The sequence below is a fragment of the Chlamydotis macqueenii genome, chromosome 5 (genome assembly GCF_036417535.1).
Source record: "Chlamydotis macqueenii isolate bChlMac1 chromosome 5, bChlMac1.mat, whole genome shotgun sequence".
Classification (NCBI taxonomy): Eukaryota; Metazoa; Chordata; class Aves; order Otidiformes; family Otididae; genus Chlamydotis; species Chlamydotis macqueenii.
In genome coordinates, this window is record NC_141560.1 from 55,990,762 (window position 1) to 56,017,723 (window position 26,962).

At 34.8% G+C, this 26,962-nt stretch overlaps 1 protein-coding gene across 17 annotated transcripts in view; it reads left to right on the top strand.

Moving 5' to 3' along the window:
* SOX6 (SRY-box transcription factor 6) overlaps window positions 1–26,962 on the top strand; it is a 386,403-nt gene that overhangs the window by 179,376 nt on the left and 180,065 nt on the right. For 13 of the 17 annotated variants that reach the window (XM_086748345.1, XM_086748348.1, XM_086748349.1 and 10 more), the window contains one exon: window positions 24,820–24,912. In XM_086748345.1, coding sequence (XP_086604471.1) covers window positions 24,820–24,912 — 93 coding nt within the window. Of the gene's footprint in view, window positions 1–18,457; window positions 19,143–24,819; window positions 24,913–26,962 lie in introns of all 17 variants that reach the window. The other 4 variants (XM_086748337.1, XM_086748338.1, XM_086748341.1 and 1 more) reach the window with 2 other exon arrangements.

The following is a 26,962-nucleotide window of genomic DNA, read 5'->3' on the forward strand; positions in this document are numbered from 1 at the left end:
AGGCATATTCTAGCTATGCATGCTGTTTATTAAGATTTATTTTCACTAAAATATGTGAGTACTATGAAATTAAATTATTTTATTAAAGTTGTGGTTTTGGTTCTTATTTGAACCTTGAATGTGGAAATCTGAATGTGATGAGATTAAAAGGTTTAAATAGCTTTAAAATGATATTTACATTAGTGCAATCTGTCAGTTTTAATACTAATCTGCTTTTTTTAGTTGAGATTGTGTTATAAAAAAACACCCAGAGTGGGTTAAAATAGTCCAAAATAATTGTACTATGAAGCTTGTTTGTTCCTTTCTTCCTCGGAGTTCTCAAGGAAAGTTCAGTTCAGATATTAGCTATACTTCTTAGAAATGACCTTGTGGGGTAGAGAAGCATGGCACAGTGGCACTTTCCAGCTGTACACATGGTATCCGTCGGGGTACAATCATGCTCAGTCCCAGCACCGCAGGCTTGGACATATGTTGAGTTTTATTTCTTTCTTCTGACATTAATCCTATTCACCAGCTGTTCTGCCAGCTGCCATTCTTCAGCTTGGAGATTACATTTTGGGGGATACCAACAATCGCCTAGTTGACCAGCGTTCTCCCCACTTACTTTAAAAATGATTGGAGTTCTGGGTTAGCATTACTCAGTCTTTTTTACTGCTTATGTCCTTAATTGTCTTTGAATTCTAGACTTGATTTATGATCACTTTGAATACGCTGCAGAAAAATCCTCAAAAGAGCTCTGAGTTCCACCATACTGGTAAATCTGTGCTCACAGAAGAAAGAAAAAAAAAAAAGGTTTGCAGTTAACGTTTTGAAAACTGTAATTAATGTTACATGCACTATTATGTAAACAGCATTAATTAGTGACAAATTCTTCTGATAAAAATCATATTTTAGTCAAAAGAATATCTTAATTTTTCATTTTTACATGTGTCTATTATAAGAAGTTGCGTTTTTGTAAGAAATGGTTTCACTAATCTAGTTTGAACAGACTATTAAATCTCTGTTACACTCCTAACATATACTAATAAGTTGTATAGATTTCTCAGTTCATATTCCAGATGATCTGTCCATAAGCAGGATGTTAAACATCTGTAGTTTAAGCCTTCTGGGACTAACAAATGCATTAATGCTGGAAAGAAATGTGGCCTGAACAATAAGGTTACAGACCATGTGGTAAAGAAACAACCCCGATATCATCAACTCAGCACATACGGTGCACTGTGCCTGAGTTGTAATACAGCAATAAAAGAACAATGACAGTCTTTAACGGTATCCTTTTGTAGCATATATTTATCACATTCATATCAGTAAAGACGGAGAATCCCATATTCAACATAATTATTTCATGTGGCAATTTAAAGATCTTTGTTGTACATCCTTCACAATTGAGCAAAATTGGCTGTTAGCTGGATAAGGTTAGACTAAACTATAACGGTAAATATTTATTACAGGAATATTCAATTAATAACACATATTCTGCATTTATTTGCACAGCCAATGATTACATTCAGATCATGTAAAGCAGACGTTTGAATCATCCAACTCAGATGCCACTTTAAGGAAACAGTAGCTACCTTAATAAAAAACACCCACCTTGATGCTTTTTCTCTGTTTTCTTTTGCAGACTTCACACAATGTTCATTTAGATCAGTTATAGAATTAAGGTATCAATACTTAACACAGATAAGATATTTTTAAAGTAGGAGTTACTCTTGACTTCCATCACAGTCAAGAAAAGTTTTGGGGAGGAAAGTGGTGGGGGGAAATCCTAAGAAATATTCACAATGAGATGGTGTTCCAGACTCACCAGTAGTGAACCCCCTTTACTAAATATGGCCACTCTATTTATAGAAATATTCATATTTTCATTGGTGGCCAAAGCCCTGCTTATAGGAAAACCTACAGGTGACTAATAGGAGTTGCTCACTAAGTGGAATAATGAATAGTATTAGGTGTCAATTAAATCAAGCTTCCCCGAGGTGCAGGTGCTCCACAATGTACTGACACATTTCAAGTAGCAGCGCCACTTCACCCATGCATATGAACAAGCACATTTGCATATTAAAAAGCTGAAAATTATTTAACTGAAGCAAAAGTCTTTTAGAGATGATGGAGGTTATTAAAACTGTTGACAAGAAAGAAGGTAATTGCCTGAAAATGAGAGATGACATTCTGCTATACACAGGGAACGTTGTTTTTGTTGTATTGTGCAGCAGTGCCTGGGTGTATAACCTATTACATTGAGATTGCTCCTATGCAATTAGACCCTTTTTGTCCTCACTTCAATAAGGCTATGATTATGAAGGATTGAAGAACACTTGGCATATTGAATGTCTGTTGTTTTTATAACTTCGTCAGAAATGACAAAACACGTTTTGTGTCCTGTTTTTTCTTTGTAGGCTTATTGATTCTGTGATTATAATATTCATAAAAGACAATGTGTTCATGGCTGAACACTCTGTCATTTATACAGGTTTTATTTTTTTTTTTATTTTTGAGCACAGTACTTGTTTGAATGCCAAGGTGTTAGTCAGAAAGATGGGCATATAGAAAGTAAAAGATGAATAGGTGAGAAATACAGCACTTCAATAGTGCCAAATATTTCTATTAAAAGTGAAATAAAAAGCCCATGTATTTCAGAAGTGTCTGCTTAGAAATACTCACCAACTTAAAGTGAATTTGCTTTTTATCTCTCAGCAGTGATTGTTTTCCTATGCTTTTTCTTTGTCTTGTCTTTCCTAGTGATAGTCTAAAGAAACTGGTTGAATTGCACCTTGCAAATGGCAGGAAAATTTGCTTCTCTGTAAGCCACGAGTGAGAAACTTCCTTTAGCTCACATACTATTCTACAAGGCAGAAAACAATGGAGCTTTGTTTTATGTAGCTCTCTAAGATAAAGGTGCCTGGCAGGCAATACCATTTAATGCTTACCACCTAAATGGTCATTTGTGGTGGGATTTGCAAAACTGCCTAAGAGATTTGGATGCCCAGTTCCCATTAAAGTTAATGAGAATTGGCGGCATCCAAATTCCCTTTGCAGCTTTGAAAATGTCAACCGGCCTTTCAGTGTTTGTGATCATGCTGTATGTTAAAAGAATGTTTCCTACAAGCTGTTTTTGTTAGGTTTTCTATTATGTTCCAGGAGCTGGCTCAGAATCTGGAGAGAAGCACAGTGATTGCAGTGATTTGCTTTGAATTTGGGCAAAGACGTTAACCTTTCTGCTTCAGATACCTTGTTTATAAATTGGTGACCCTAGTGCTCACCTGGTTTTACACTATGCTTTGGTATCTTTTGCATTAATTTCTTTATATGAAAAAGTATTAATACCTGTTAAGAAGAATGTTTTGTTTCACTTTTAGTGTCTTGATCTGTTGAGGTGTGTGAGACATGTAAGACCCTCATCTGTCTAAAACAATTTGAAATGCATTAAACCACAGAACATTGTAATGATATAAATTATTTATGATATAATTGATGTACTCAAATACATAATGAGTCATGAGGATAGATGATCCAAACTCAACTAAAAGTATGTAATCTATTAGTATTAAATATCTTTTCAAGTATACATGATTTCTTCCAAGTTGTGGCTTTTACATATGTGATTGCATTTTAATCTTTTGTCAGCCAATGCATGCCCCATTCTTTCAGCTGACCCTTTCATGAAACCATTTATTTACTTTAATCTCTGGGACACTGAAATTATCTGCTTTCTTCAAACTATGTTGGTCACAACTTGAAAAAGCAAAATTTACAATTTATGGGACCAATCTTGCAGTTCTTGCTTAGATAATACACTGTTATGCCCTAAGCATAGCAAACTGTAGTATTAAAGATGCTGGTTGAACTTCCTCTCGTTCTGAGGTATTCCCACTGGACCAGATTTTCAAACGGACCTAGTGTTAAGCAGCTCTTATTTAGTTACATTTAAAATTGTTTCATTTATTAAAACTCGCAGCGCTGAGAATAGCGGGAACACTTCAGAGAAATTGTTCACATCTTTTAAGTGCTTGAAAGAGAGTTGAAGTTTCTGGAAAATCTAACTACTTGATTCTTGGTGCAAATGCATGAGAAAAATGGAAGTTCAGCAGCTGTCACATAGTTCTATTCTAATGTTTGGTGTGATATACGGTATGTATGCGTATATTTCTACAATTATATGTTGGATATTTGAAATGTTGTTGCCTTAGCATCTAGTATTTTTTTCAAATGAAGAAAACACTATTGATCTATTTGTTCCAAGGGAACATCTATGGCTTGATAAAATAAGCTGTAACCTCAAACACAGTAGCTCACATATTGTACTATAATATACTGTGGGAAGGTTTCTTAGCCAGGAGAAAGGGTGGATGACTGTTATGGGCCAAGAAATATCATTTGATAGGTCTTGTGCAGAAACCATTATGGAAGTCTTTTTAAACTAAAAGTAATCTCATAGATTTTAGTAGAAAATAAATCAGTTTGCAAGCTATTGAAAATTAATGTTTCTAAAATAAATCTTATTTTAACCAACAAACATTTGGCTTCAACCAAAAGACAATCAGAGAATGTTCTTTATGCCATTAGTGAGGCAGAGCATATGTTTCTGCTTTATCGGTTGCTGACCTTAAACATACTGATTTACTGGTTTGAAACTGGTAGTTGGGCCACTTAATTTGTATTAAGTCTATTAAGAATTAAGTGTAAGTTTTCTGCTGCACTTTTAAATTTTAGAAAGTTTTGTAATTTCTTTTATAGTAAAGAGAGAGTAAGGTATATTCTTAACATGGGATCTTTCTTTTGCAAAGCCAGGCAATCTCCTGTACTCTGAGGCATAGAAAGGATGAGAGTCTTTTGCAGGACTGTCAGTGGCAGGCAAGTAGGGAAATAAAAATGACATTAAACCCAAGTCTGCTGAACCCCTGCTCTTACAATCACTCTGAAATCAGAACCATGTTCATTTTGAAGTGAGTAGCCACATGGAGCTTGGTGAAGTTTACAGACTTTGCTGCTGATTGTTATATGGCTACCTGCACTTACTGAGGACAGGAATTGTGGGCTCAAGAGATCCCTGCTTGACTGGGGCTCCTAATATATGGGGTGGCCACTGACACTTCTGACAACTCCTTAGTAGCTTTTGGTGTGTCCTAAACTTCCAGAATAGGAGATATGGCATTGACTTTGTCAGTTGTGGTAGAAGGACCTGTGAAAGGACTGTCTGAGGTATGATGAGAAAGGGTTAAGTTCCCCAAAAGAAGTAGTTGCCTCCCCCCAAGGAGGCTCTGAATTCTAAAAACATATTGGAAGCTGGTGGCTCCTGTATTGCTTTGTCTGGAAGATATTATATAACAGCCTTTTTTTTTTTTTTTTTTTTTTTGTGATGGAAAGGATATTTAGCTCTTAGTGTCTTGATTCTGTAGCTGTGTATATTCTGAAAATACTTTCCATTGACCCAAATGATCAGTTGTGGTTACTGACTTTGGATGCCTAACTTGAAACATACTGGGACTGATTTTTGAGATATGTTTAGCACTTATAACTTCAACTTCCAAAACTACTGGGCCCACCAGCTTTGAAAATGAGATGTAATTTGATTCAAGCACCATATCTAAAACTTCTGGCCATTTTTAAAATACTGCAGTTGTGTATGATCTGTATCTAGCTATAAGCACACAGATGTATAAATAAATCTCCTAAGCATTCAATGTACATAAAATACATGGGTTCTATGTATTATTCCAATTCATCTGGACAGTAAAACCCAACTGTCATTAAACAATACTTTTCCTCTTTCAAATGACAGTTATGAAATGGCAGACTAGTAATTCTTTCAAAGACCCAGACCTCAGTTATTGAGATGCTCAATAGCGTCTGTTGATTTTGCTGTGCCTCTATTATGCCAGGCTGAAGGTGCTGTTGATAAAGCCTTCTGAACAACCTTCTGTTTTAACAGGGATCAAATTCTCTTTATTAGCTTGAAAAAAGAGAAATACTTATCATTTGAACTGGATAAAAGCTTTTCTGATTCTTGCTGAACGTTTCTGGGATCACAGTGGTCAATAAACTCTTCCTTTCTTTTCTGATACTTGGAGGTACTATCTTCTTTGCTAACAGCAACTCTGAAAAATAAAAATATATATATATTTCAGTGTAAATTATGCTTTGTTCTGCTTATATTTATGCAGACAGGATATTTTTTCCTTTTACTTGGTTTTGATTTTTAATCTAGCTTAAGAATTGAATGGTTGAGAGCTCTTTTGCAATTTTTTTTTTTCATAGGGATAATGCTGAGAGTTTCATTAACAGAAAAGCTTACCTCTCAGTGGAATACAGACACCCAAACTATTGTTTAGCTATCTAACTCCCAATTACACAAATGGCAACTAGGCACTTAAATCGTATTTAGATATCTGAATAACTTCAGGGATTTGAGCTAATAGATCTTTGTCTGACACGTTTCTTATGTGGAAAGGAGAGTTAAGGAGGGGAGTATGAAAGCAATAGTACAATGTCTGAAGAATTTATTCCTAGGTGATTTGCCTGGCTGACTCTACACAACATTTGTAAGCATCTCAATGAAATGTCTAGCAAATTAGCCTCTGTCCTACTTATCAAATTTTGAAATTTCAGAGATCCACCTGACACATTTGAATTTTTCTAAAAGAGAAGTTAAAAGGAGAGCAAACAGTTTAGTGAAGATCAGATTCTCATTTGGTGTGACTCAGAAAAGATTCAAATAATGTTTCTTTTCACTGTATGGCTCAAAACAATATGATTTTTGCATGACATCTATGGGCAAATCTGCCCTCTGCTGAATAAATATTTAAGTTTGTATGAATAATGGTTTATACAAATGACTGGGTCCAGATTCTACTTGGTTTTGGTTTTTTTTTTTTTTTTCCATTTGAAGATTGCACGAAAGCTAAGAAGGGACTTGATGAGCAAGATCTCTTGGTCACTTTTAGGTAATGGTAATAACTAAAATGAAATTGTGAGCCCTACTTGGAATAATTAATTATTACATTTTCCAGGCATGAGTATTTGGGGCAGCTCTTTTCTGTCACATGTAATCATTTAATACTCATTATGAAATTATGGTCAGGATGAGCTTAATAACATTGCATTGTTATATTTTCAATTCAGTTATCTCTATTACATGATGTTATCTTTCAAGTCCTTTTTTTTAAAATTGTGGTTTGCCAAATTTTCCTGTTTATGAACTATTCAGAGATAATTGAAATTGCCTGTTTCTCACATGTATCCTATTCATGCCATCTGCTACCTGAAATTTAGTTTGGATACTTGCCATGCAGTTGTAAAGTGTTTTCAGTTTTGTTTATTTCTTGTTCACCATATGTTGTACTTATATTTGTGTATATTCAGTATCATATATATATATAAAGAAAGCATTCATTTATCCTGATATACCCAGTTTACAGCAGATATTATTACCTCATGATGTCTCAAACCCAAAATTAATTTCATTCACATTTAGTGAAATTTGGTCTTCATTCATGCAGAAAACTCAGAGTTACTGAATATGGCATAGCTCTGAAAAAATGAACATTGTCAAGTAAACTTTGAAAATAGGTAAAAGATATGTAAGATAGTGTAATTGAAAAAAGATACCATTGTGCTTAAAGCTTTTTGTATTACCATTTTGCAAAAGAACTACATTTTTCAGTAGTTGTCTTGAGATAAAAAGAGCATCTTTCTACCTGAGAAACTGTCATGAAAGGACTGAGGGATTGATTTTTTCCCTCCACTGATGTTCTGAAAACCAGCATGTTTTGCAGGAGTGTGATAATAAACTCTGATATTCCTATATTGCAGCTTCATTCTGGGGGTGGACCACCTAGACTATTCTGTGTGACCATCCAGGAGCAGGCAGAGCAGTTTCTGAAGCTTCTTCATGCCTGTGTGGTAGTTTTACAGTACTCAGAGACTTTTTTTTTAGATAGTCTGAGAATTGTTAGATTTTCCTTAACACCAGTTTGAACACCACCGCCACTGCATGAAGAGAGGTACGCAGCACAGCTGAGAGTTGATTTGTTATGGTATTTATCTTCCTTTGTGCAGTGAGATTATATAATTTACTCCTGGCTGTAGCACTCAGGAGTAATGCTTTCTCTATTTGCTCTTGGAAATAAATTTTGTAGCGGGTCAGCCATCATATGTCTTTCAATTTGTTTCAGAAATGTATGTTTGTATGTGTCTGTATACATCATATGCATTTTGCCTGTATGAAGGGCTGATAAAAATGCCAATCCCAGTGCGGAGTGCACAAAGCCTTTACCAGCCCAATCATTATGGTTGGACGTGCATGCTCATTGTCTGCTCCTGCTCCTTTTAAGTTCCTGGGGGCAAATTATTGGAAGGAGGATCAGAGAAGCATCATGGCTTCACCTCTGTATCTAAGCATGTATAAAGATCTGGCTGGTTAGAGGGAAGCATTAGGCTCCATCCACAGCCACACCTGCTGAAGCAAAGCTTCTTTGAAGGTCTTGCTGGGCTCAGGTGGCTGCATTGCTGTCTTGAAGGGCAGTAACACGTGTTTTACTCAATGTTTTTGAAGACTGAACTGTCATACTTTTCCAGAGAGACAATGCTAAAGAGTTAGTGGAAGTAGAGAGGTAAAGCTTATTACTCTACCTCATTTTCCAAAGTATTTATGATTCTTGTACGCATATGCTCTGCAAATAAGCTTCTGAAGTCCTGTGCAAAGCAGTATTTAATTCCTTGAAAGCAGTTTAATTCTCCATGAAAGTCCTTAACATAATTTTTGAGAAGAGAATCTTGCCTACTTTGGACTCATTGACCCAAGCCCCTTAGGTTCACTAAATCCAGGCTGGGCTTGAAGTGCTACCTGTGGAGCCTGCTTGAGCAGAATGCATCTTTCAAGAGGTATAAGAGAAAAGACGAAAAGGAGAAAAGTGTATGTGTTAACATAAAGACTAGATGATTCTAGGTAAAGGAGAGAGGAAACAGAAGAAGCCAAAAAAAGAGAATAGAAACATTAAGGAAGAAGGAGAAATTTTTCCTAATCAAGTCTAGAGTGCAAGAAGAGAGTGTTTGCAGACAGGGTACAACAATTTATCCCCGCAGCCTGTTTCACCATTGGAGACCACTTTGTTGTATGTACAGAACCCAGGTTTCCTCTTTGGTGCATGAAGAACTCAGTTCCCTAAAACCTACACGTTACATGTGGGGATTAGAATTATTTCATATTTGCTTTCTGGCATTTAGCCTATGGTCACCTGACAAGTGTGGCGTTTTAAGGGTAAGTGCTATTATTTTTCCAGATTCAGGGTTTACAGTTGTCATTTGATGTGGAAAATGTGGACTGGATGAATGGGCTTGTTCCTTTTGTAGGGGATTACAATAATACACGGAAGCTTGTGAGTGCTTCTGACAGATGTGTTGGCGGCCTGCCACTGCATGAAGGGTGCGGCTCTGACTGACAACTTGCAATTATATGATGATGAATGGTTCTAATGTGTGTTCAAGAGAAAACCACTTTCTAGAAAGTGAAAGTTGTGCCTAAGGTTCCTATAAAGTAAGTCTCAAGAAAGGCCCTAACTTCTATTTTTTTTTTTGTTGTGATAGCCAATTTGGATCCCCTTTTCTGTCAAACTTTTTCTGGTTTTGATAAATAAAGGCCAAACCAAAGTTTATATGGGGAAAATTAGCTTTGGCCCATTTTGGCTTAAGAAATGCTTTAGCTGCATTTTTAGTCAAAGTGACGTGATCACCGTAGAGATATACAAATGCATAAACACAGAGAAATACTTAAATATATACACATGACTGTGCAGTAGCCAACAAGTTCATCAAAGAAAATCCATCGAGCAAAAAACCACTTTTCTGTGCGGTATATAATTCACCCGTCAGTAGGCCTGCATAGTTCATGTTAGTGTTAATGGGAATTTCAGCCACACACCAAAGACAGAATGTACCCACAGATGATTTGTAAATGATCTCTTTCTTTGCTAGATTTAGTCCAGATTTTTACAATACGGTACTGACGGAGTCACAGCCTCCAAGCAACAAGACTCAAGTATAGGAGAGCACCTGGCACCTTAGCTCTGGCCAGTTGTTACAGGATATAGTGGATGTTGTCTGGTTCGGTATTGTTTTACAACATGTGGACTGCGTCTAGTAGCTGACATGAATTATCTAATTTTGGGGAGCTGTTATGGATAACTTTTACTGTTAGAGCTGTGATATTGTGAATTGAAACCAGAACACCTGCAAAACAAGAGAAATTGAGCATTAAGATTAGCATGTGCCATCTAAGCAAAGAACAGGAGGTTGTAAAAGTAGTGTTTAAAACCCCCCCGAATGTTGTTGATTTGAACAAAGATAAGAACATATGTATCTGACATGCAGATAACATATCTTTTTGGATGCAAAATTAGTGGTTTACAAGTTAGCTTTGTGTGGTTTTCTGTTTGGCCAAAATCTACTAACCCTTTCTGTGGAATGCTGGTCCTTGTTGTGTCTGGCATAGGGGATGAAAGCTTCTTCAAAGGAAAAAAACTATTTTTACTTTAAAGTGCAGTCTTGAGTATAGGTGGGATATGTTCATGGTATTCAAATTTTTAATCTAGTCTTCACAAAAATTACCATTGTTAGAGGAGAATTGTTAAACAGCCTGATCCAATGTGGTGATTCCTACATGACTTCGCAGTAAACAATTATAATGGTTTTTCTATACATTTGTTGGCAATAGTTGTTCTCATTCTCTGATCAGCTATTTAATATAGTATAAGGTTTAACTTTTAGGTCCTGGACCTCTGTCATTATCCATCTTCTGAAATGATTTCAGTAGTGCAAAAAGAGCAAGAAAAATGCAATCAAAATGAGTGGGCAAACTTTATACTTATTTTGTAAATAACTGCAAAAAGTAACGGACTGTGGTGATTCAAATTCTTTAACCTATGTTCTGGGACTCAGTCTTAGGTGCTGAGTAGATCCAGTTAATAGTTTTCAGAAGAAGGGAGATGTTATTGTCTTGGTACCAAAGTTCACATTTACACCACTGTTTGTGAGATAATAATCTCATTAGGGAATTACATTTTGCTGAGGTAGGAATAGTCTGTTTTCTGTCAGCTAAAAAGCTTTTGGACAATTCCTCAAAATATCTGGATGTGGGATAATTCACTGAAAGGAATTGTTTTTAAATACCTTGTTTCAATTCTTCTTACTTGGCTACAATTGGAACCTTTCTGAACTTGAGCAACTTGAGCAATCTCATTGTAGAATTAAAAAAATTCTCTGTGACTTCAGCATTCATGGAGTATACCAGCAGCTCTGGGACCTGCAGTGACCACTTTGCCTGGGAAAAGCTGTGTCTATGATAATGCCTTCCTCCCTTTGTGCAGGCAAAGGCATGGTGTTCATTGACCGCTGGCTTAGGCTGAGCACTAGCAGTTGTTCCAGTTGAGAGTTATATGACATGTATAGCTTTGAAAGCAAAAAGAAACAAAAATAAAGTAATTTATTCAATGGAGCTTAGGCCAGTGAGTTCTGAATGGTCTCTGAGTTTCACTAGAAGTAAGAAAGATGATTCCTTACGATTTTTGCCAGGGGCCTCTGTTTGGAAATATGTTAGGTGCTGTACATATAGCAGTAGTAAAAGCAAACAACAGTTGTTGTCCTCACGAGCTCTCAGTCAGATCTTATGATGTGAGAGAACAGGTGAAAATATGATTGGTGGGGAAAAGTGGGCACCACTGACAATGATGTTAGCGTATTTGATATAAGGAGCAGCAGTCACAGTGTATCACCTGCCCAGCGATACATAAGGTGCTGTAAATTATACCTTGCCCATAAATAAGTGTTTAAAAAAAGCTTAAGGAACCAGAGACGTGTAACTGGCGATGTTTGAGACTCTGCCTTCCTAGTGCTCGTGATTATATTAATAGTATGAGTGCAAATGCAGGGTTAGGGCTTAGGCAGGTTTGCAGCCTCAAGATTAGAGAAGTGATTAGTTGACAGAAAAGATTGTATGGCTGTCTAAACAATAAGTTTTGTAGGTAAAGTCAAAATAAAAACCTCAGCTAGATAATTCTCATGTGGAGTAAAGACAACGAAAAGTTGATTAATCTCAACTTTAATGTATGTAATGTATGTAAACACAAATTAGATGGGCCAAACTGTGAGCACACGGAGAAGCTGACAGCAGCCCAAACTTCTGCCTTCCACTTGATAGTAACAAGTCTTTGCATTGCACGTTCAAACCGTTGTGGCCATACTACTTTTTGTGTATGAAGTCCATACATACAAACTTGTATATAAAAGATCTAGCCTTAGAAAATATGCAGTGGCCTTGTTAAAGACACTCTAATCTTCACCTGTTGCTTATGCACTGAATTTGGTAAGATATTTAAATGAATAAGGCAATATCATACTTTTACAATATACTATGTTGCTTAGCATTCAAACAAAAATATTTCTAACCTGTCCTGTTCACTGGAACGGTTACTTCTAAGATCAAATCAGAACTTATAATTGAGCAATCTTTTGTGTAGGGGCTGTTCTGATAACATGAAGTTTTCTATTGGCCCTAAATATGAGAAAAATCCTTCTAAACAACTGAGTCTTTGTTAGATTATTTTGCATTTGTGTAAAGGGTGTATTGTAAAACAGCATTAATCTGCAATTTCAAAGTAGCTGTGTAGAATTTAATGCATACTTAAATTTTCTGGGGAGTTACGCAGCTAAAATTAACTAATTAATTTAAACTGTTATAACTATAGATTCTAGATTAAATTAAAAAAAAAGCAAGAAGACTAAATCTTTAAGATAGAAATTGTGTAAATTGTCTTTGTTATCTGCAATATAACTTTTAGTGAAGGCTGTGGGATTATTCATTAGAGCACTATTGCCTATTTCTTACTTGTAGTGAGGAGGGTTCTGGAACAGGAAGGACATTTATTAGCAGAATAAGAAATAAAGAATAATTCAAAACAGGTAGTGTGAGCTTTCTGTGGTTTCCCTTCTCTGTAGCAATGAAGATTTAATTGTAGTGAATAGGTGTATCTTTAGATAGCAGATTCTGGGAGAACTCCCCAAGTATTATTAAATCTCCTCTCAGATTTTTCCAAATGGCCTCCCTTTTCTTGATCCTGAATTTATTATATTACTATGCTACATATTTTAGGAAGATGTATATGACAATGAATTTGTGGACCAACTTTGGGGGAAATAATATTTTCTGCCAACAAACATGTGAAGAGTTAATGGGTCAAGTAGCGCATCAGACTGTGACATCACTTGCCCTAAGCAGACAGGAAAACCTATACAGATCTGTCATCCTGTACATGAGGGATGTCAAGAGATGCTCTGCCAGGACAGCAAAAGGAGGTTGTGTCTGTTTTGCTACCCTAGGACAGGGTGCCACATGCACTCTTTCATTTTCGTTAGTGCTTTTAATCGGTGAAGTCCAGTGCGGAGAAACCAAAGTCCATTTCCTATTCACTCTGTCTTTAAATTGATGTGATCAGTACCCTGCAAATCTCAATTGTTTCCAAATCTGGCTGCTAAATCTAATTTATAAAAGCCTGAGCTGTATATTAGTACAGGTTTAAAACTGTTTTAATTTTGCAGAGTGTCTGCATATCTCGTGAAAGCTTTCTTCAGTTACCCAACAGAACTTGAAACATTTAAAAATGAAAACAATTTTTGTTTCCATGTAGATTAGTATAATTTTTCTTACACAATTAAATAATGTTTTTCCTCAAAAAGAATTCTGATTCATCCATTTCACTAACAGAATGATCCTCTGTGAATGTGAAACTATCCAGTAGCTTGTTATATCCTTGCTGGTAAATCTGAAGCCTTCGTGTCTATTGATTACTTATTATTCAAGCTGTACTCTGAAGACATGGATATCACACAATTGGCTGGGGTTTTTCAGCATATTCTGTAAATATACTACAAACAAATTGTATCAGCTTCACAGGTGTGAGACTATATCAGCTTCACAAATGTAGGACTAGGAGTGTGACTTTAAAAGCCTCATTGATTTATCGGTTGTTCAGCTTGAGGTGATTATGTCCTGATTCTTTTCCAGAGGACCTAACTGTGCAGCAGTTTATATATTGCTATATATATGATAGCCTCAGTCTTTACATTGACTTTACATTGACACAGCTGCAGCTGTGAATGTTCAGCAATTCCTCAAATACAATCCCAAGTTTTTTAAATTGAGCTCCCAGAAAATGAAACTGCGACCCATCATTTCTCCTTTTGCAGCTCCATCCCTTGTTCATTTAGCTGCTTTGAAGTTTTGCAATGAAACATGGCCAATGATCGTGTTGGCCACAGCCTCATTTACTCTGCAGTTTCAGTTTATGCTTTTGTCTGGGGCTATCCCATGTGCTGAATGTAGCAAGAATCCTGTAAAAAATAATAAATTAAATAATGTATCGTAATGTTATTCACATGGGGGCTGAATTAATATTTCCTGGACAACCTTAATTCTAGCATTTCCATATCTTTCCAGTAACTGACTTTGCAAAATCAGTAATGTTCTTTTACAAGAAAAAATTCAATGGCTAATTTTCAGCTCTACGTATATAGGGAAATGAAAATTTTAAGAAATTATTTTTTTAAGATATTAGTGCATTCTTTCCACAGATTTGTAACAAACGAGCTGTCATTCCTGAAATATATATTCATGGCAAGTACATCAGTGCTTGTGAGATTTGTAAACCTTTTAAAGCTCTGTTTGCTGGAATTAGCTCCGTAAAGTCTTGCTTCTATATTTATCCAGAATATGATAGTTTGTTTAAGTAAAAATTTTATTAGTATAAAGGAGGTTATAGAACTGATTTTGTCAGTATATTTTAGTGTCCTGGAAAAGACTGCATCATATTCCATAGAAACCTTCAGAAATGGTAAATAGAGAGGAGATTCTAGCTATTGTTTTCATTCCTTTGCATCCTTGTTTGAAGCCATTTCAAATCAAGAGCATATTATTTTGCTTTCTTTGTATTATACTTTTAAATACAAAAATGCTTAAGGATTTATAATAAAAAATTCTTTTTGTTATACAATTGTTTTAATTTGAGAATATTTTATGTAAGAGCTGAGTTAAGATTTTTATACACAACATTAAGAAGCCTTCAAATCATTAAACAGATGTTTATTACTGCATTATAAGAGTAATGAGTAGAACATGATTTGGGGGAACAAAATAGAGGTCTTTTGAATCAGCCATGTTTTGTTTATAAATCATTTGGTCTCACAAATTTTCCAAGGAATGTTAGTCAGTTTAATAAAAACTTGTTTTTCTTGCTTTTGAGGAAGTCCCCTCACTCCTCATCCCCCTGCAAACCGACCTGGTGTGAAGGACACACACTTGTATTTTTGTATTACCTTTTATTTATGATGGTTTTACTCCCCAAAACTTTTACTAATATTTTCATAGAAATTTTATGGAATTTCTGCTGTGTTAAATGATACTGTGCTTATTTGGCATTGCACTTGATAGAAGAAGATGCAATGACATAAATGCCTATTTATGCTACCGCATAATTTCTTGAGTTGAGATGGGATCCCCTGCTTGCTTCAGCTTGGAGAATCTAGGAGAGCTGTTAAGACAAAATAAAATCTGCCCCCATGTCTTTAATAAGATGAGTCCAGTGAGTGGGTTTAGTACGTAGCTGAACATAGGCTAACAGGCAATCTGCAACTTCTTGAGCTACTAGTGAAATTCATTTGTAAAAGAAAGACACTACACGTCCATAGGCCATATGATATGTGACTTGTTCCAGAGCAGTTGAACAAAGAAAATTTAAGGATTAAATTCTCGATAGTTTATTTGAGTAATAATGAGAAGAATGTCACTTCAACTCACAAGTGTGTGAAAAGAGTAGATACCAAAGATGAAAGTTAAGTGTTTAGGGTTATAAAAGGACTATAACAAAGAATGGAGGTATGGGATTAAATATATTTAAGACTAAGTGGCTGTGCTGATGAGTTCTAGCTGATATATTGGCTCAGAATTCTTCTTTTCCACTTTGAGGAAAAAAATTGATCTTCTGCTGGTCAATGCAGAAAGATGTTAAGATATGGAAGCAAAGAAAAATAATGAAGATTTTGAGATCTCCTTCCATTGACACAACTTTCTTCTTTTGCAAAATAACAAATATTGCAAATCCTATTGATTTTGTTACTTTGCTGATACATAGTAAGAGACAGGAAAATAAGTGTATCATTCTCCTTTATTATATCAGTTTATGCAATCTTTTGGCCAGGAATTGCAAGAAAATTGTGTTCACCTTTTCCTGACTGTCCTTGACTGCTGTTTTGTAAAGCCCGAGACACTCTCTTGCCAATATTATATGTTCACTTGGGAAGTAAATAGAGATGTACATACTTAGAGAATAGGTGATTACATATAATATACAGTCTGCTATCATTGTGATGCAAATAAGGCAATGATGTGTACTTCAATGAATACAGCCAATCTAACAGTAAAATATACCTTATAATGGAAGAGAAACTTTAAGTGGAGGAATGAAATGTACATGTAATTTTGACAGACGTAAAAGATATTGCTCTTCTACTAATATGCCAAAACATTGCATCCAAGCGATTACACTGACATTTGAGAAAGCTCCTTTTGACATACAGTGTATCGTCTAGTGCAATGTTCATGAAATTAACATTTTCCTGAAGTAATCATATACAATTAAGTGACCAAATAGTTCTCAGGCAATACAACTGTATTCCACAGGAACTAAATATATTTCTTCACACTGATCCTGCATGTTTTAGTTGAGCAGTCATTAGCATGTTTATAATGGTTCTAATTTAGCACAACATTTTCTGAATTTTATCCTTGAGTCATTTACAAATTGTTCATATTGAGTAAACAAAGGAAACAGATTGCATTTTATACTTAGTAATTTATCTGAAAGAAGAGGGGAGGGTTAATTGTCTGAAAGTTTTGCTCTGTTTGGGGAAGTGATTTTAGTCTTGCATTGCTTGGCACACAATGCCTTTTTCCCTCTGTTCTCGGAAAAAAAAAAAAAAAGAATGGAGGAGTGAGTAAAATGAAAAATTAGGAGCAGGACAAGATTTGCCACTCCCAAAGGGGAGTGTGGAGCAGAATTGGAGCTGGCACGAGATTATCTAAAACAGTTGGTGCATTCCTTAATGATCAAGTGCTTGAGAAGTCCAGCTCTCTCTCACAGAGCATCTGTGTTGATGTTTATATCAGTGCCCTGCTGTATGGGAAAAGCATGCTTTCTCTTGTTGCTTTTCTAAAAATAGTGTGGCATATAGCATTGTATGAGTTATTTTAAGAGAACAAAAACATTTCCAAGGTTAAAGGTTCTGCTTTTAAATAAATAAATAAAAATAAAGGTCAGAACTGTATCTTGGGTTGTTCTTTCCATGAAATTCAAACTCCTTTTTATCTAGAGTTTTGCACTAAGAAGAATGCATTTTGTTCACTGCAAATGCTCTTTGCGCTAGAGAATTCCTGTTGAAACAAACCATTTTAGGCAGAATTGGTAAAAACTTCACACTCTACAGTTTTTCCCACTAGCCACATCATAGAAAGCAGGTCTGGAAATCACCCCCGGTTAAATTCCAGTGTTTCTGTTTAGAATGTCTGTTGTTTCATGCAAGACCTAGACCATTCAAGTAGTGCAAATGAATTCAGAGGAAAACCAGAACATTTTAATGCCTAATTATTTTTAGTGAGCTTGGAGAGTTTTAATTAAAAGTTAAGAGAGCTCTCCAAGCTCTTACAGTTCTAATTTTATCATATTGTGGAAATCTTGTCACTGTGAAAAAATGTGCAGCAGTTGGCAGATTTACTTGGTTCCCCGTCCTAAACAAAACTGCAATGTTAGGTAGTCACATCTCAGTCGCATTTCCATTATTCTTGCAAGAAAATGTCTACTGTGAGCTGTCTTTTGCATATAATTTTATTTAGGAAGGCTTCTTTGCCCTTTTTTTTGTTTTTCCTTTTTCCCCTTTTTTGGGGATTTTACAGTACTGCCTACATGTTGCACTGAGAATCAGAACCAAGTTCTAATGCTCATGTGAGAAATGTGCTAGGTGTTCAACAACAGTCTTGTGAGATACGTGTTCTGTGCCAGAAACGTCACAGCCTCGATAGCTGGATTGAAACGAGTCAGTTTCAGAGGAGGGAGTAAGAGATTGGCCAGTATTGCTTAGCTCTGTAACAGCAGGAGCAAGATACAGAATTTAGGAGTGGATTGGTTTTTTTTTTTTTTTTTTTTGTAATTTGCAGTAAATATAACAAAAGGGATTAGCAGATTTTCCTGTTCTAAATGTCACATTGCTCATTTTTGTGTTGTGATTGTATTTTTTTTTCAAGAATTTGGCTTTTGAAAGCTTATTAAATCAAGAAAATCTTGAAAAGTTGGCCGAAGAATTCAGTTCACTGGGTAACAGCATGTCTGAAATGCCTTATATTTTAATTTTTTCTTAGACCATGACAATTAATTACTGTATGAGAACAGTATGGAAATTGAGAAGGATGAGATTCACCTGACCTGCCACTCCACTCACAGCAAGATGAAGCCAAGCTGCTCACGAGCAAGAGACAGTGGCAGTGCACTGCAACTATGGATGTTAAGCCTTCAGGCAGATTTTTTATTAGTTTTTGTATTGTTGCTGCCTCTTTTTCTTTTGTTTTAAGTTTGTTTAAACAGAAAAGGATAATTTGTGTTTGAAAGAAGGAAAAAAGTAACTATAGCAACAAAGAATCTATATTAGTAACATTACAAAAAACTTTACATCCTTGAATTAAAAAAGAATAGCTAGTAGCATCCGGCAGTTAAGTTTCTGATAGTCATTGTTAAATTATATTTTTATTTCTCAAATCATCAATGTAAATGTAAATTTAATTTTTAATTGTTAGAGGATGGTAAAATAGTGTTATTTCAAACAGAATTAATTAACCTTTTGCTTTTCCCTTTGATAACAAAATGTTAGAGTTTGCATATAATTTAAAAATACATAATATGGAGAGCGAAAATTAGGAAATATTTTTATAATATAGATCTATGCTAGGTGGTTCTTCACCTCAAGGAAATCTGATGGGCAGTGAACTTGCAAAAGGCATGTGGTCATGCACTCAGAGGTGGATCAGTTAATCAAAGATCCCAATACAGGTATATTAAAACTCATCACTGGATTAAAAAAAATATACTTAATTTCCTGAACAATTCACATTTTCTGTGAGTGGATCTAATAATTACACCAATGGACCTGGTATTTTAGTTTAATTGTAAATAACAAACAGTGACTAGGGTAAATCTAAATTATGCTTGCTTTTTATTCAGGAATATTTGTAGATTACAGATTTTATTTATATTGTTCTACTGTGAACAGGATTTAGTAGTCTATGACAAATACCCCTTCCTTTTTCAGATGCGTGATGGGTTGTGTTGTTATTATTGTTATTTTAGATGTCAGGTCCTTAGCTTCATCCACTTTAAAAAAGCACATTTGCACTGAGGCATGAGGTGAGATTTGAGTAGGACAACCAAGTGTTAGCCACCGTAATGTTTATTTGCAGCTCATTTGGTTTTGGGGAAAAAAAAAAAAAGCAGCTCTTCTCTTGTAGTAGGAATCCAATGTGGAAGGCCTTGTAAGTGCACAAATGTCTGTCCCAAGGAGTTTGTGATCATACTTAACCTTCTTTCAAAGAAGACGCCCCCTCCCCCCACCCCTGCAACACTTTTTCTCTAACAAATATTTCATAGATGCTGACAAGGTGATTCCACTTGTACTATTATTTAGTACAAGTCTCATTATTTAGCCTTCAATGAGACATTTGAACTCATCTGACAAAGGCTGATCCAAAGGACGCTTTCTCCTGTGGAGCTGAAGGCAAATATATGTAATGGCAGTAGGATAGAGAATATAGAACATTAGAGATGTAGGAACTTGCACGTAGTTATATAGTCCCAAAGCTTGCAAAAATGTAGTCTTTTTATGTTTAGCAATATCTCTAAGTTGTAATGGGGTATGGCTATAGACTATAGTTCTGAAAGAGAGGCAAGAATGCCACTAATTTTGTAGTATTGTTCTTCTAAAATGCAGAAAAGAAGTTTATCCTCCTCCTACTGAGGATCTGATCATGTTTTATAACAGTTTCTCTTGTAGTATGCTTGATTTCTCTTCTAATTCCTCTACCTTGTCTTTCCCAGTGCCTCTTTTCTTGAGATGTAACAGTTCAGAGGCATGTAGAAATATGTCACCTATACCTTTGGTTGAATTATATTTCTGTATTGTTTATGAACTTGCTATGCATTTGCAATCATTATTAATAAATCAATGTGCTTTTGTCTTCTGTCACAAAGTAATGTATGTATTCAAGAAGAATTGTATGCAAAACAAGTCATGTTTCAGAACTCATATCATTAATAATTATCAGTTTGTGGTATTGTTACAACATGTTTTGAGGGAAGCTTATTATAAAAGAAATCACAAGCACTGCACAGTAGCAAGAATGAGACAGTTCTGTTGATCACTGGCATAGGTGTTATAAATATGCCAGTCTGTACTATAGTGTTTTATTAAGTCTCAAAAAGTCAAAGCTGATTTGAAATAATAATGTCTGACAGTCAGTGCTTTGAAGTTTTGCTGCTGTACTCTCACATTTAGGCTTTCTTTTATGTATGACTTTACCATAAAAAACAAAAACACACACACGGCATGAACACTTTTTTTTTTCATATCTCTATTTCAAAGAAAGTCGTAAGAGGCTACTTACGTGAGTTAAAAGGAAAAAAAAAAAGGAACAACCCCTAAAATAAATGAGGATAGGTGCAGGCTACGGTAAGGTCATACAGTATTCATGTAAGCTATTGCTGGGGTTGGTAACTTGTTGAAGACTGTAAAAGTGAAATTTAAAAAAAAAAAAGAAAAAAAGGGAAGAATAAGAAAGAGACAAGAGGCAAAATCTATCCTTGATAGGAACAAAATGACTTTCATTCAGCCGGAAAAACTTGAGAGCTTGGCTGTGATAGCTAACACACTTGTTCTTCATCACTGGTCATGCAACAAAGAGCTGGATTCCGTCCATTCCATGACTGATTGATTACCCAATGGACAAATGTTAATTCTTTTCATCGATGCTTTGTCATTGTAGAGAGATCCTTTTCATCTAACACCTAGGCTTTTTTTTCCTTGGCTTTTTTTTTTCCCCTGCTTATTTATGTTTCAACATCCTCTTCTCATTCACTGCAAAACTGTCATATCTAACAAGATTCTCACAGTACTTTAAACTCCTTTAGTCTACAATTAAAATTGCTAACAAAGTATGTAATAAACTGTGATATTAAATGATACTCAATTATTTCATTTAGTCATCTCAGTCTAATTGTACTTAACCTGTTTGCTGTCCTTGAAAGAATTTTTTTCCTAGTTCACAAGACAAGAAAAAAAGGATGAGAAGCTATGTGTTGTTAATATAATAAATTGCTCCAGTGCAACTTCACGAATTTGATCTTACATGTGTGGGTACAAAATATGCTACTTTGCTGGATAAGCCCAGATGTGGTTTATAAAATCATTGAGAAGAGCTAAAAATTTATAAATGCTAATTTCTTTTTTTTTTTTATAATTGTCTCTAACAAGAATATCCCTGAATTTTGAAAATGTCAGGATCCACAAGGTTTTGGAATGGTTCTGAAACAGAGCCTCGGTGCAGGGAGAGTGATGCGGTACAGATGTGAATTCGAGCTTCTTTCAATGTTCATTGCTGGATTCCAAGTCGATGTTTTGTTTCTGTAATTAATCAAATCAGAAAATGAATCAGTATGGATGAAGACATTTTACTGATGTCAGTAGATATCTTTGTAGATTTCATATGTATGTAAAAACTAATTTTCAGCAGAGAAAGAAGAAAAAAATCCCTTTCTGATTCACAGACCTTTTCAAAATGTGTGTTTGTGAACACAGAACACAGAACTTGAAGGGAGACATGCCTTTCAAATACAAGCCTTTATGTACAGTTTCATGTCTAATGTGGAGGACCTCTAGAGAGCTTTAACACATATCATTATTTTAAAATCTAAAAATTATGCAGGTTAAACTTGCTAATTGAAAATTTAGAGGAATTTCAAATGAGTTATTTCTATAATGTTATGGGATATTTATTAAAAGGCTCATTGTCTGTTTTTGTAATCTCCCCAATAAGAAAATAGAGTAGCTATAAATTGTATGGTCAGATCTATAACATAGAGTTTGAATGAGATAGGGATATTTAAAGAAATGTTTCTTAAGGAATTTTTCAGTAATTTATAGAGATAAAAATTGTAACTAGCAATGTGATTATATAAAAAAGACGGCACACAGATAGCATTTTTTCCATTCCAGTTCTTTCTCAGTCTGTCTTTAGAAATGTTTTTTGCCCTTACGTAATATAAGAACACTACAGATAAACATGGGTGTTCTTAAGAACAGTGAAAGAAGAAATAAAGCAAGTGCTTTTGAAGAAAGTATTTTATCAACTCCTATGATATTCTAATTATTTATTTTTTGAAAAAATTAAATGTTTTTCATTCTTTATACAAATTGAGGAAATTATCTTAGTTAAAAAGCAGTAGAATACTATAGCAAACATTAAAATAAAACTCTAAAGCTCTTTTTTTTTCAGGGATGAGGGGTCTGAAATTTTGGCAGGGGAGAAACACAGAAACATCTTTTTAAACTAATGATGATATCACAAAAAAGGACAAATTATAATGTTCTATTGATAATTGATGGTTATTTCTTGATTCTTCTATTATCAGGCCAGAACTCATAAAAGTAATAAGTGCTTGTTATTGTTAAAAGTAAATTGTGATTATATAACAAGTATTTTAACACTGCCTATTGCAACTTACAGCTCCTTAATTTTGTCTCTTTCATAGAAAGATATAATTAGTAAATAAATTAGCTTTTCTATTGAGATATTACTTCAAAAACATTTACGAGCTGTGTTGTCTTTCCATGGAGGCTTGCACGTTGAAAATGTGTTGCAATTAAAACCTGATCTTTGATCTTTTAGTAGTTACAGTTTGGTTTGCTTTTGACTGGTTCTGATCTTTTAATTTTTTTCTTTGTTTTTTTTTTTTTTTTTTTTTTTCAAATGAGTGATACTGATGTGAATTTTTAGGTTGAAACTACTTGCACCCTAAAATGTGATTAGCCTTATGACTTTTTTCTTAAACTTCTCCCTAAATCTTTAACTCCTCCTTTTGTGACCTCTTTAATTGCCTCTTCTCCCTCTGAGTATTTTTAGAGTGCTCTGAGGTGGAACAATGTTACCCATCGCATTGATGCAATCTGTGTTGCCATTCTTAATCTGGGCTTTTTGCCGTTGTTTTCACTTGTGTGAGTGCTTCTGATGAGACTGCTGACATGAGAATTTGAGCCACAATTTGGCCTTAATCTGCCAGTAATTTAGTGGAAGATATGTCAGGCTGAATTCTGTCTTCTTCTACACCCCAGTGTTAATTCATAAGAGACTGGAGTGGGATCAGAGCAAATTTTGTTAAAATTTGGAACATTATTTGTTATTTAGAAAGCATTCTGTAAATTGATCTCCTCCTAACACAAACAGCAGCTTGCTATGAGGGTTTCTAACAAGCTACGGTGTATGGCTATTCCCAGTGTATGCACTAAGAAACAACGTGCTCAGCATCACCCAGAGTGATACATGGTCTTATAGTGAAGGCTCTTTGCAAAGATTTGTTTTAGGAATAGAGTTGCATTTAAATAATGGTTTTGAAATCTTGCTGAACTGAGCCTAAGGGCTTCCAAGGAGTTTAGCATAGATATTGTTGAGAGTCTGTCTACCAATGAAAGTAAATGCACACTGTTTAATGAAGATTCTATTACTCCTAATGGGTAAGGGAAAATAAGAGTTCAAATGTGTATAAAATTTTATTGATAATTGTTTATAAATCTGAATTGTGGTTGTTAAAGTCATAAAACTCTGGATCACAACATCAATCATAAGAATTCCTATCTTAAAAATCACCTTTTGTAAGTTATCTGGAAGGCTATGTATAATTTAGACTTCAGAGCCAATTAGTTTAATTTAGGAACTGAAAAACCTTTAGATTTTATTGAAGTCTGTTATGCTCAATATCAAATTTCCTAGTGGAAATCAGTGGTCTGATCATATGAAACTTACTAAGGCCAGTCTTCTACTTCCCCTAAGTGTAATGACTACAGAAGGCCTCCCAGAGTGGGACAAAGATTTGAAATGTATTCTGAACTTCAAATTATGAAAGAGTATCTTCCAATCATTGCAAGTTGTTTATAGTGTACTGAGAAAATTTCTGATACCGTGAACATCCAATATGTAGTGTTTTTATGAATTCCATTGAGACATTATATGAACAATGTTTGCATTGACATGGGTATAAAAATGGGTTTCAGATGTCACTGTGTGCCAAATTTAAAAAAAAAAATTCAAAATCTTCATTATAATTTTGAGTGTACAATCATTCTCAAATGAAAAAAACAAAATTTGTATATACATTGGCAATCTATGCATGTAAATTGGCAGTTAGCATGCATAAATCCTGAATGAAGTTTTTCTTTCAATTAGACCCTTGTTAAATCCATAGTAACTCCGTTAACCTCGGGGGGATTACTTTGGATTTAAAATGCAGTTAAATGAAAACTCTGGCTACAAGTTCATTTCCCTTTGAAACTATAGTCCAACTAGAAACTATAGTCCAGCTAGAGGGAAAACAGTTTTTAAATGAAGGAAGGCGGCACCTGTTTTCCTGATGTGTGAGAATACATTTGATAATTCTTATTTTTTTCTTTTTTTTTTTTTTTCAGTAGATTCATCCTGCATGGAGAAGCTACTTTCTAAAGACTGGAAGGAGAAGATGGAAAAATTGAACACAAGTGATCTCCTTGGAGAAATTAAAGGTATCTCACTAGTTCAAATTTTAAATCTTTGCACATATTTTAAAAAGGAGATTGGGGATTTTTTTAAAGTTCAGAAAAATTAATAGAAATAACAGTCGTAACTAGAGGATGCTTTCCTCTTTCCAGTTACCTTGTTTTTTAATGTTTATCTTTGAGAAGATGGATGCATTTGCCAAATAAATAAATTGGAGTATGCCACAATCAGTTATAGGCAATATCAAGGATGTAATCACAAACACCAGGTTAGTTATATTAGTTCATGTATCTAAGAGGAAGAAACATCTTGAAAACACGGAATTACTACTACTTGGTACTGTTAAATTCCCAGTTGCATAAACTATATGTAGAAAATACCTTCAGATTATAAAAGGGGGTAATTGTGTGATTACTGTTCTAAATCTTGATTCAAAATGAGAAAAAAAATATTTGTTCATATTCATGTTATTCCTGCAGAGAAAGAGCAGCTCTGGGTGAAATTTGGGACCTACTGCAATCAGTGCAAGTTTTATTACATATATAGGCAGTACTTTCCTGTATTTTCAAGATTTGTTGAACTAGGCATCTAGTAAAAGTGGAATTCTCTTGACAATTAAGTACTACGTAGAAAACTTGAAGTGTTTTTTCCCACCCATCAATTCTTACATGGATTTTCTAGTGAGAAGAAAGTCAGTGTTATTGATTAAGCAACAAATTAAAAAGGTGGATTTTTGTGCTGTGAGAAGGGGTCATAAGGCATGTTTGAGGAGTACACAAGGTACTTAAGATTTATTTCTCTGCATTGGTATAATTTTATTAAATAGCAACTAAAAATACGTGGAAACAAAGCATCATGTTCATCATATTAATAAATTTTTACGAGTGTAAGGAAAAAAAAAGCAACCAAGTTACTATTTGATGATGCTTAGAGTTTTTACATTTCCATCAGGGAAACTTAAAATAGTTAAATTTTTAAATTATACAAAAAGATGAAAGATTGGCCCTTTTAAAGTTATAATTGGTTTCCTTAACCTGATTCAGGAGCGCAATCTGTTGGATTCTTCTGTTGGATTGTTTAAGTAGAATAATGACAATGTGTATATATATTAGGCAGGTAAGAAATCCTATAGTAATGTCAGTGGCAGAAATATATTATGCAGTTTTACAGGAACATTTTAAAATTAACTGTAATAAAATCCAACAAAATTATGTCTTGAAGTCACATTCTTTTTAAAGCTGTATTGTCTCTTAATAGTGCGGAAAACATTGAATGCTAGTTTGTCCATTAATTGCACAATATAGCTTCTTAGTCTTTAAATAGAAACTACTTCAACGCTGTTAGTGAATCAAAATTAAAAGAGGTGGGATCTCTAACAATGCAGAATAATGTGCTTTTTTCTTTTATATGGCACAAAAATTTTTTCATAAGCTTTCATTTATTAAAAAAACAGTTTATTTTTTCTGGATTTATGTTATTCCTCCTATTTTCTTAGTATGTATACTCACTGCAGAGTGAATGGAAAGAGTTCTGCTCCTAACTCCTAATCCTTTCTCAGCTACCTACAGAGTCTTCTCTCTCAGATTTGGAAGAATTTTCAACTCATTCAACTACCTTTTCTGTGATTTATAGCCTAATGGCTGTATAAAAAGAATTACTGGATTAGGCTCATCAGATGTATGTGTTGACAGTCATTCAGTTTCCACAGCTATGTCGTGCTTTACACTTACAGTACTCAAACCTCTTGACAAAGACATTAGTGTCATTCTCTTGAAGAAGAAAACAAGATGCAGCGTTACATAGCAGGAGTAGTGGCAGTTCTGAAGCAGGACTCCTTTCCTTTGGGCTCCCAAGCCAGTGGCCAAGCCACGGTCTCCAGGCTGGTTAGCTCATAGCTGATAAAATCCCTATCAACCTAATAGCATGGTATTAACTCATATTAGCATTTGTGTGCCTTAAACCATCTCAGAAAGGAAAAAAAAACAAAAACCTGAACAATCTAGCCCATGGCAGCATGTGAATCAGATTACAAGGAGAAAATAAAGCAAAACAGAGGAACCAGAGACAATTTTCAAT